The 12,043-nt window shown below is 41.4% G+C and overlaps 1 protein-coding gene across 3 annotated transcripts in view; it reads left to right on the plus strand.

Annotated features, from left to right (window-relative positions):
• The window catches only part of LOC101933084 (amine oxidase [flavin-containing] B), a 93,101-nt gene that overhangs the window by 46,992 nt on the left and 34,066 nt on the right, over window positions 1-12,043 (plus strand). For all 3 annotated transcript variants that reach the window (XM_005301774.4, XM_065578587.1, XM_065578584.1), the window contains exons 4-5: window positions 8,974-9,078; window positions 10,527-10,618. In XM_005301774.4, the coding sequence (XP_005301831.2) occupies window positions 8,974-9,078; window positions 10,527-10,618 (197 nt within the window). The remainder of the gene's footprint in view (window positions 1-8,973; window positions 9,079-10,526; window positions 10,619-12,043) is intronic.

Consider the following 12,043-nt stretch of genomic DNA (forward strand, 5'->3'; position numbering starts at 1 on the left):
TAGCTCTTTACCATATTTCTCTTGCACCTTGTTCCTTGCTGTATCAGACATCACTCATTTTTAAGCAGGGACGAGAACTTGTATGATTGTGCACATGCTGTAAATCAGTATAGGGCACCACATACTTACAAACATACATCGCAATGAATCAATTTATAGGGTGACATTTGTGGTGGGATTAGAACCTATGTCTCCAGGGCTGAGACAGTTTAGCTAAAGGAATAACTATGGTAGCATGATGCAGAGAATGCTTTGCACATTACATGCAATTTCTTAGAGCAGTGGTTTTCAACCTTTTTTCATTTGTGGAGCCCTAAAAAATTCCAAATGGAGATACAGACCCCTTTTGGAAATCTTAGAGAGAGATTTTTCAACCACAGGTTGAAAACCACTGTCTTAGAATAAGAACAGATTATTTTTATTTAAGATAAATGGGTATGGTGTTTTACAGATGAATGGGACACATGGCTTCCACTTCTAATATCTTACAGACAAAGGGCTGTTTCATCATTCTTTAACACTCTACTCATGGTAGGGGTGGTGCATAAGCACCAGAAGGTATTGTGCCTCAGAGATGCATAGTTTCATTGGGGTCCCCTAGCTGCTGGAAGGGGACAGTAATGGGCAACACCACTTTGTGGGGTGCAATAGAAAATCCTCCCATTACTCTCCCTTGTAACTAGCAAGCTCTGCTGGTTGGAATGTGGGGGAAAGGGCAGACTCATGGCTTCCTTCTTCCTACTCCGTGCTCTCTCTCTCTGTTTGCTCCCAGGAGAAAGCACCTGGAACACAACCTCTGCACCCCCAATTCAGGCAGTCCCTACTGTGGCTGTGCTATATTTCTATGATTCTATCATGACTACAATTTTCTCTTTTTGTGCCACGGGCTTAATATAATCTAAGAATGGGTGTGCACAGGAGGCTGACACCTATAGCCCTTATATTAGCTAAGCAAGGCATTATTTGTAATGCTGTTTTCCAATATGGAATATGGACCCTGGACTTCAGAAAAGCAGACTTTGACTCCCTCAGGGAACAGATGGGCAGGATCCCCTGGGAGAATAACATGAAGGGCAAAGGGGTCCAGGAGAGCTGGCTGTATTTTAAAGAATCCTTATTGAGGTTGCAGGAACAAACCATCCCGATGTGTAGAAAGAATAGTAAATATGGCAGGCGACCAGCTTGGCTAAACAGTGAAATCCTTGCTGATCTTAAACGCAAAAAAGAGGCTTATAAGAAGTGGAAGATTGGACAAATGACCAGGGAGGAGTATAAAAATATTGCTCAGGCGTGCAGGAGTGAAATCAGGAAGGCCAAATCACACTTGGAGTTGCAGTTAGCAAGAGATGTTAAGAGTAACAAGAAGGGTTTCTTCAGGTATGTTAGCAACAAAAAGAAAATCAAGGAAAGTGTGGGCCCCTTACTGAATGAGGGAGGCAACCTAGTGACCGAGGATGTGGAAAAAGCTAATGTACTCAATGATTTTTTTGCCTCTGTCTTCACGCACAAGGTCAGCTCCCAGATTGCTGCACTGGGCAGTACAGCATGGGGAGAAGGTGACCAGCCCTCTGTGGAGAAAGAAGTGGTTCGGGACTATTTAGAAAAACTGGACGTGCACAAGTCCATGGGGCCGGATGCGCTGCATCCGAGGGTGCTAAAGGAGTTGGCGGGTGAGATTGCAGAGCCATTAGCCATTATTTTTGAAAACTCATGGCGATCGGGGGAGGTCCCAGATGACTGGAAAAAGGCTAATGTAGTGCCCATCTTTAAAAAAGGGAAGAAGGAGGATCCGGGGAACTACAGGCCAGTCAGCCTCACCTCAGTCCCTGGAAAAATTATGGAGCAGGTCCTCAAGGAATCAATTATGAAACATTTAGAGGAAAGGAAAGTGATCAGGAACAGTCAGCATGGATTCACGAAGGGGAAGTCGTGCCTGACTAACCTAATTGCCTTCTATGATGAGATAACTGGCTCTGTGGATGAGGGGAAAGCAGTGGATGTGTTATTTCTTGACTTTAGCAAAGCTTTTGATACTGTCTCCCACAGTATTCTTGTCACCAAATTAAAGAAGTATGGGCTGGATGAATGGACTGTAAGGTGGATAGAAAGCTGGCTAGATCGTCGGGCTCAACGGGTAGTGATCAATGGCTCCATGTCTAGTTGGCAGCCGGTTTCAAGTGGAGTGCCCCAAGGGTCGGTCCTGGGGCCGGTTTTGTTTAATATCTTTATTAATGATCTGGAGGATGGTGTGGACTGCACTCTCAGCAAGTTTGCAGATGACACTAAACTAGGAGGCGTGGTAGATACACTAGAGGGTAGGGATCGGATACAGAGGGACCTAGACAAATTAGAGGATTGGGCAGAAAAAAACCTGATGAGGTTCAACAAGGACAAGTGCAGAGTCCTGCACTTAGGACGGAAGAATCCCATGCACTGCTACAGACTAGGGACCGAATGGCTAGGTAGCAGTTCTGCTGAAAAGGACCTAGGGGTCACAGTGGACGAGAAGCTGGATATGAGTCAACAGTGTGCTCTTGTTGCCAAGAAGGCTAACGGCATTTTGGGCTGTATAAGTAGGGGCATTGCCAGCAGATCGAGGAACGTGATCGTTCCCCTTTATTCGACATTGGTGAGGCCTCATCTGGAATACTGTGTCCAGTTTTGGTCCCCACACTACAAGAAGGATGTGGAAAAATTGGAAAGAGTCCAGCGGAGGGCAACAAAAATGATTAGGGGTCTGGAGCACATGACTTATGAGGAGAGGCTGAGAGAACTGGGATTGTTTAGTCTCCAGAAGAGAAGAATGAGGGGGGATTTGATAGCAGCCTTCAACTACCTGAAGGGGGGTTCCAAAGAGGATGGAGCTCGGCTGTTCTCAGTGGTGGCAGATGACAGAACAAGGAGCAATGGTCTCAAGTTGCGGTGGGGGAGGTCCAGGTTGGATATCAGGAAAAACTATTTCACTAGGAGGGTGGTGAAACACTGGAATGCGTTACCTAGGGAGGTGGTGGAGTCTCCTTCCTTGGAGGTTTTTAAGGCCCGGCTTGACAAAGCCCTGGCTGGGATGATTTAGCTGGGAATTGGTCCTGCTTTGAGCAGGGGGTTGGACTAGATGACCTCTTGAGGTCCCTTCCAACTCTGATATTCTATGATTCTATGATTCTAAAGCAGATGCATGGAATAATTTCCTTTTAGAGCCCCGGTTGGGGTTGTAATGTCTGGTGAGACTTTACCTTAAGCTCTTTGGTTCTCTTTTTGTTTGTGTCTATGTTTGATGGTTTGCTTGGTTTTGTTACATTAATTTGCCCTTTGTACAGTCAGAGTCTTCAACATCCTCTGGTACTGTATAACATGGCATCAACCTTTCAAAGCAGCCAAGAGTCCTATACTGAAGCAAGTCCAGCTTCTGCTGTTCTCACCGGGGCTCTATTTTTGGCAAAATCGCAAATGGAGTTATGAATAAAATGCCTTTGAAAATCCATGCCTTTGGGCATTTTGGTACTGATGTTGAGAAGTGAAATTAAATACACAGATGGAGTAACATTTAAAGTTATATTTCTGATGCCAGTCTGACTTGATCACATGGTTATATATAAAGAAATGGAAAGAGGTAAAAAGTTTGCACATCCTGGCACATGATTTTCATCTACGGGCTTGGCCTTTCTTTGGAAAGCCTTTGGCATCAGTAGTGATGGCCCTACATGGTAAGCTAAAACTAGAATGATTATAGCAGTGCATATGTAATACTGATACCCCTGGATGGATTGTTGGCAGCAGGGAGCAAACCTAGGATCTCTTGATCTTAATGCATAAGCCTCTTCTGCCAGAGCTAGAAGATGCATTTCTCTTAGCCAGGGCTGTAACAGGCTCATCAATCTCTCTAGCTGGTCTAGCCACTACTAGACGGGGGCAGAGTGCCACACTGAGCGGGCATGGCTTACACATACGTTTACACAGCTTGCATCTAAGGCATCTTTAGTTCTAGAATTGTTGTTCTTTATCCAGACTGAAATACCCTTGTGCTATATGAGAAATCAGGCATCACAGTTTTCTGCACAGGAGACACGTCTGAGTTCTCCCTTTCTGCAGTTCAAATACAATAAAAGAGTAAGAAGAATACCAAAACAAGAATATTTTAAGTATATTGTTAGTCAGCAGAAGCATTATAAGGAACTCATGAGACTTGAGTTAATTCAGAGGGGATAACTCCAACAGAAGTGCCTCAGGTGGAGAAGGAAGTGCAGAACAAAATCAATAATTAGAATAAAGAGAATGCTGTCTGCTTCTGTCTTGGTTTTTTTTTTTAACACAGCATGCATGTGTGTTTCATGCTTGTAGGCCTGGAAAATGTGAGGTACTTGAAACAGAACAGTTTTACACTTTCTTAGGGAAGACTGGTACAAGATTTACACTTGTGAAATGTAGCTCCACCATTCCAAAATCGTTTAGGTTCACAGTCAAGTTTGTCTTTACTGCTGTAAAAATTATTTATTAATAGGATAATGCTAAGCATTATGGCTTTCCTGAGAGGCTAAAAGAAATTGCCAACATGTTTCAAATGCAGCTTCTTTGGATGAAAAGCATTATCTAGTGTCACTGGGCACCCCTCCTGGAATGCCCTCCTGCTGCAGGCTGCGGCATAAGTGTGCCTGCCTCGGTTTCCCTCCTTCAGATTCCCCAGAAATAGTACAAAGCATCTTCCCAAGTATAAATATAGTACTTGTTGGGTTCATTTATTACAAGAGTCCTGTGCACACAAGTCATAACAAAAGTCCCATAGTTCAGAATTTCCCCAGCATAAGCCAAACAATACATGCAACATACCGCCTTGGCATCTCTCACCACGCCCTGGCTCTTCAGTGCAGTCCTCTCCTGTTCTTGTCCCATGACAACCACCCCAGCCATCCAGCTGGAGTGCAACCCTGCTCTTTCCGGCGGGAACTTGCCTGGGGAGCATCCATTACTCCCCCAGGTCCTCTTACAGTTCCTATGGGTCCCACTCTCCAAATCTGGCAATGTCAGTGGGTAAGCACCTCTGCTGCTCCCCTGCCTTCAGAACTCTCTGGCCCTTGGCTCTGGCTTAGAACTAGCAGGCAGTTCCCTTCGCTCTTGCTGCCTTCAGCCTTCTCGCAGGAACCACCTTCTGCTTCTTTCTGGGACTCCTCCAGTCCCCTGCTCTCTGGCAACTCTCACCTGCCCCTGACTGAACCAGTCTGCTCTGAGTCACTGGAACATCCTCTCGTTGAGTCTCTTCCTCATCCTTCATAGCCCACAGCGTCTGCCCCACCCTCTCAATTGGCCAAACAAGGAATACTTGTTCTGGCACAAGGGAACTGGACCTACTTCATTTACAGGGGCCAGCCACCCTGTGACACCTAGTTTATGTAATAGTGCAACTTTCTTGTAGCTATGCTAATTTTCCTGCAAAACTCAAAGATGTATCCCACCTCAAAGGAACAATTAACAATTGTAGCAGTATAGACCAAAGGTCCATCTAATCCAGGATCTTGTGTCTGGCCAATGGTGGATTTTTTTAAAAAATGCATAAACTTACTGTGATGCTCTGTACCGCGGGGGAACACCCTACACACCCATGTTCATCTTTATGAAATGATTGTGTGGTATCCAATGCAAAGTTTGTCATGTTGGGTGTCTTCGGAAGGCTCTTAATGCACTGAGCATGGTTGATATAGTGATGTTATAGTAATTGTTACAGTAATGTTATAGTAAGGTTATAGATTATAATTTCATGTTGTCAAGGCTGCTTCCCCACTCTGAACTTTAGGGTACAAATGTAGGGGCCTGCATGAAAACTTCTAAGCTTAATTACGAGCTTAGATCTGGTCCGCTGCCACCATTCCCAAGTGGATTCCCTTCCCTGGGAAGCCTTGAGAAACTCTTCACCAATTCCCTGGTGAATACAGATCCAAACCCCTTGGATCTTAAAACAAGGAGAAATTAACCATCCCCCTCCTTTCTCCCACCAACTCCTGGTGGATCAAGATCCAACCCCCTTGGATCTAAAAACAAGGAAAAATCAATCAGGTTCTTAAAAAGAAGGCTTTTAATTAAAGAAAAAAGGTAAAAATCATCTCTGTAAAATCAGTATGGAAAATAACTTTACAGGGCAATCAAACTTAAAGAGCTCAGAGGACCTCCCTCTAGCCTCAGGTTCAAAGTACAGCAAACAGAGATAAACACTCTAGTAAAAGGTACATTTACAAGTTGAGAAAACAAAGATAAACTAACACGCCTTGCCTGGCTTTTTACTTACAAGTTTGAAATAGGAGAGACTTGTTTAGAAAGATGTGGAGAACCTGGATTGATGTCTGGTCCCTCTCAGTCCCAAGAGCGAACGAACTCCCAAACAAAGAGCACAAACAAAAGCCTTCCCCCCCCCCCCCCCAAGATTTGAAAGTATCTTGTCCCCTTATTGGTCCTTTGGGTCAGGTGTCAGCCAGGTTACCTGAGCTTCTTAACCCCTTACAGGTAAAAGGATTTTGGAGCCTCTGGCCAGGAGGGATTTTATAATACTGTACATAGGAGAGCTGTTACCCTTCCCTTTATAGTTATGACACATGTATATAGTTAGGAGGCTGAAAATGTATCCTCATGGCTTAAAGCAAGCCCATGCAAAAAACAACAACACTTTATGGAGAACACTCTTCTCAGCAATATCCTATTTGTTAAACTTGCAGGAGGACTGATTGCAACTGCAACATTTTACAGTGGGATAGGAGCCTCCCTAAATCGTGGAAAGATTTGATAATCTAAGGGCAGACTCCTTCAATGAAGGGCAAGGTGATAGTGGGAGTTAGATCTTCCAATGTTTCCCTCTTGAGCATCATCTCACTCTTGCCCAGGTTCCTCTTCAGCCAATTGCTGTGCAGAAAGAAAACAAATGTTGAAACCTCAAAGATTACCACAAAATGGAATTGTTGTCCTCCAGTCACCACCAATTTTTTTTATTTTGTTTCCCTTTGGAATAAAATCAAAACCTTTTAAATGTTTTCATGAAATAAAACAGCAGTTTTCAGGTTGAAAAGATCAAGTTTTCCATCAGTGTCTCTCTCTTTCTCTCTGGAAGTGACTGGACAATCCACCCTGGAGCTCAGAAACCTTTTTAACAAAAACTTCATAAAAACTGACATGTCTTTGCAAAACATTTTGGCTGTGATGAAACAGCATATTTTGACAACAAATTCCCCACATGGCAAGTTACTGTGAAAGGACATGATGTTCTCAGGCATCCCTAGTAATAACTGTTATGTCCATATGTAAAATAAAATAAAAAAACCCCGAACTCCTTCCACTGCTTTCCTCCTATTTGTATTGCTTTGGTTTTGCTTACAAGCCTTCCCAGCTGTCTTCCACTAGGCTCCCTGTGTCTTTACAAACACTGTACCGAAAACAGTCTCTCTTTCATCTTGTCCAAAATGGCATTGTGTCTTTTGTTGCTCTATCTCATTACAAATTGATTTGCAATTTGCTATTACTATCACCCTTCGGTTTGTTTTTGACATTACTGCTTTCTAAGTAACTCCCTCCCTTTGAATTAGGTTTCCTCAAAGGTTGTTAGCTTGTGTTTTTCAAGGTTGTATTTCACTTTATTTCCATCCCACTTTTTTAATCTCTCAGGGTCCCTTTATGTTGTGTTGTGTTGCTGTACCCTCTAGTGTCTGCAACAGCTGCAGATTTAACTAATTTGCATCTTATCCCCTCTTCCGGACTGCTGATAAAGAGGTTAAATAAAACCAGACCTAAGACTGCTGCATACCACAGTCCAATAGACACTTCTCAACATGATACACTGTTGTTTCTTGTTATCCATTTCTTACCATTTTAATCATGTTATAATGCTTATATACAAATCAATTTGAATTTGTTTCCAGTAATCATTTTGTGGGACACGGTAGGAAATGTTTATTACAATTTATTATATCCATTGTATTCCTATTGCTGCAATACCATCTTAAATGCATGAGTGTGATTTTTCCCCCCCACCACGGCTGTATATTCCTGCAACATTAAATAACCTGTAGTGTTCTTACCAGAGAATATTCTCAGTAGGCCCTGGAATGTGTTTTTGGGGAAAGGAATAACTAAGGTCAGTGACTTTTAGTAGCTTCACACAGCTATCAAGTCTGCCAGCCACAAAAACAACCAGGGAAATCCCCTGCAAACAAAATAGTATCTATAAATTAGCCATCTTCTCACTCCTTCCATGAAGCCAGACTTCCTTACTTCATAGTAATAACTACATGTAAAATCTAATTATTAAATACTTATACGGCCAATGAAATAATGACTTCCATACTGGTTAGGCTATCTCCATGAAACATATATATACCAAAAATACTGTGGAAAATATTGATGGCTAATAAAGATTAATGATTCACAAATGCTACCTTTCTAATTAGTCTTTTTGAAACTATAAATTGTTGTGTTTGTTTAAGGAAAAGCTCCTAGCTATGGCCAAGATAGTCTTCCTATCACAGTCACTTTGCTTTGATTTTGAAGAAAACTAATATTGTATCTTTGAAAAATATTATATTGTTATTCATTTTAAATCTCATTTAGGAAAGAAAATGTAATCAAACATAAACATACAGTACAAAACTGATCACCCCAAATAAATGCCAACACTCCAAAGCTGTCTGCTTTTTGTGCTGGCCTTAACAACCTTGCTTTTTGTCTTGGTTGGAGGTGTCAGTCTCAAACCTACTTACTCGGCTTTTAAAGATACAAGGTTATAGCATTCTTATCATTTGTTCTTCCTATTAATTTTACTTTCATGTGCAGCTGATTAACTAATCTGTCAAATGATTACTACTGTGTGTACTGGTTGGAGCTGTCTGGTGACCGTTTAAGTCTTCGGTACTAACTTATGTACATTGAGGTTGTGGTCACTCACATGAATGAGTAGTTTTATAAATTGTATTCTGATTATGCTTTTTTTTTTTTTTTTTTTAGGGTAAAAGTTATCCCTTTAAGGGTGCATTTCCTACTATGTGGAACCCTTTTGTCATCTTAGATTTCAACAATCTATGGAGGACGATGGATGAAATGGGAAAGGAGGTGTGTAGAGGCTCAGTTATCCAATGCAGTTAGCCCTTGTGTGGGATTCAAAGGTGTGATGTTAGCACATGTTAAATGACACACACTAACATGTCTTAATAGTCTAGTGTAGGCAAGGCACACTGCCTTTAACATATGCTAAACTCCTTCCCCAGAGGCTTTAACTAACTTGACCAGCTAAGTATGTGTTAAAGGTGATGTACACTGGTTCTCACTATACTGTTGAGCTAGGAGTGTTTAAAAAGGAAAGTGCAGGTGCTTCAAAACATAAACAGGGGAGCTGTAGAATTACACACTTCGCTCCAGCACAGCATTTTACCTCACTAGGCAACATTTTAGTCTATTTTTTTTTTAAATCTTCTGCTCAATCCACTTTATTTCAGTTTAGAAATTGTGTAAATTTCCAGCAAGAACATTTAACAGAATTCTGTAGTGCAGGTGAGCTTGTAACTGTAGTCTTGCATTGTTATTTTGGAGGCACTAATTCAGTTTCAATCATAATACATTTTCTATTACTCGGCTTCTAAGACTGACTCTCATCTCAGATATTTTTTCTACCCGTAAGAGTTGCTCTCTTGCCTTTAAAACCCCCTCGGTGTTTTTAGAATAAATAATACTAAAATAGCAAAAATATAGACTGATCAGAGAAAATTATTCAAATATGTCTTTTCTTTAAACAGTTTGTTTTCAAAAAGAGTCTTAAATCACAGTCTGTATCTTCTCATTTTAATGTGAAATCAGTTGACTCAGTTAAAAATTAGTCTCTGTTAAGAGACAAGTTTACTATTGTAAAAGGGAGAAGGGCTGGTGTTTTTCAGAAAAGCAGAATTTTACTGCCTTGGCTTGACACTGACGCTTGAACGTCCGTGGCTCATCCTCATTAATATGACCTTCAAAGTTCACTTCACTGGGAAGAAGAGCAGAGGGTTCTAAATGGTGATCAGGTTTGATAACGATAATAACTGAGCAAATACACAGTGCAGCCCATTATTTTCCATACGTTATTTTCACTCAAATAAATAAGTGTTCTCACTAAAAATGTATGTAAGAATTCTGCCTATAAAGTTAAAATAGAAATAGGCTTATCTGGAATAGAAAGCTCAGGTAAGTGCTGAGAAGAAACCTTTTGTCCCAATAAAAATGATTAGTATAAATCTGGGAAAGCATAATTTCTGGATCACTTTTCTAGTCCCGTCCTTTATACCATTAAGCCAATTCCTGAAAAAAATCAGTGTGTTGATGGAAGAATGCTTCCGTTCAGGTTCAGGGAGGTGGTGTTCCTGCACAAACAGAAAAATCCTTTCTGTCCATGTATGCTGCGTCTACCCTATGGGGTTGTGCCAGCATAGATGCACAATGTAGCTGTGCCAGTCTAGTGTATGTAGTGAAGACCTATCCACAGTGTGCAATTTTGTTACTGAATATTCGCTGTTCTTATGTTGTCATAGATTCCTAATGAAGCCCCATGGAAGGCACCACATGCAGAAGAATGGGACAAAATGTCTATGCAAGATTTCATAGACAAAGTTTGTTGGACAAAGTAAGAATCACTTTAATATTAAAGTGTATAAGAGGTTATAGTTGGATAGTGCTGCAGGCCAACTGTGCAGAGCAACAGCTAAGTACAGGAAGTGAGGAATACAATGTCCCATTGAAAGTGCCAGGGGTAATTGGAGTAGGCGGATTCTAATTATCCCCATTGAAATTTGACCACAGCTAACACTACTTTTGCAGAAATACGCTAAGAGGTTTAATGACCACAAATGAACAGGATATGGGTTTTACATTTTAATCTGAAAGACAAATACAGTGTTCACTAACATTATGATGGGGCATTGAATCAGTGCTAACTCAGAGAGAGAGAGAGAGAGAGAGAGAGACCTACCAAAATCACCAATAACACTTCTTGCAGCACTTGATGTTTTTCTCTGGAGGCGTCCCATGAAAATACTGCCTTGGCTTGACACTGACGCTTGAACGTCCATGGCTCATCCTCATTAATATGACCTTCAAAGTTCACTTCACTGGGAAGAAGAGCAGAGGGTTCTAAATGGTGATCAGGTTTGATAACGATAATAACTGAGCAAATACACAGTGCAGCCCATTATTTTCCATACGTTATTTTAACTCAAATAAAGATCAGATGAAAACGTAATGTTTGCTAGCATTGAAACCATGGGTAACATCTCTGCTTGTTATATACTCTATTTAATTTGCTGATGACCTGCTTATAACTGGATTCAGCTGTCTCTGTATCAGGCCTCTTTGGACGAACTGAAAAATATCCGCTTGCCTCATGCACTAAACTTGGAAATTATGTTGTATGTATCTTGGGCATTCCAGAAATCAGAGACAGTTAAGTTCAGATTTGTAGTTTTTAGATATCTATTGATAGCTAGCAGCACCCTTAAATCCTGGAATTTAATCTGGCAGCATAGCATCTAGGGATATTATAGTTTTAAGAACAAACAAACAGCACAAAACAGTCACAGACTTGAAGCTTCATAGTGGTATTGCTTCATGGTGGCAAATTTGTAGCTTTTCTGTTGTTCTTGTAAATAGTTTTTGTGCACAAAAATATTATTTGCTTTTGCTTTCAGCTATAAAATGGACACTTAATGTTCTTTCTAAGCTTCAACCAGCCACTAGTGGTCACATGCTCACTGTGGGTATGTCTACACTACGGGATTAATCTGAATTTACAGAATTCGAATTTTGGAAACAGATTGTATAAAGTCGAATGTATGCGGCCACACTAAGCACATTTATTCGGCGGTGTGCGTCCATGTACCGGGGCTAGCGTCGATTTCCGGAGCGTTGCACTGTGGGTAGCTATCCCATAGCTATCCCATAGTTCCCGCAGTCTCCCCCGCCATTGGAATTCTGGGTTGAGATCCCAATGCCTGATGGGGCAAAAAACATTGTCGCAGGTGGTTCTGGGTACAGCCTCACCCCCTCCCTCCAT

The sequence above is a fragment of the Chrysemys picta genome, chromosome 1 (genome assembly GCF_011386835.1).
Source record: "Chrysemys picta bellii isolate R12L10 chromosome 1, ASM1138683v2, whole genome shotgun sequence".
Lineage (NCBI taxonomy): Eukaryota > Metazoa > Chordata > Testudines > Emydidae > Chrysemys > Chrysemys picta.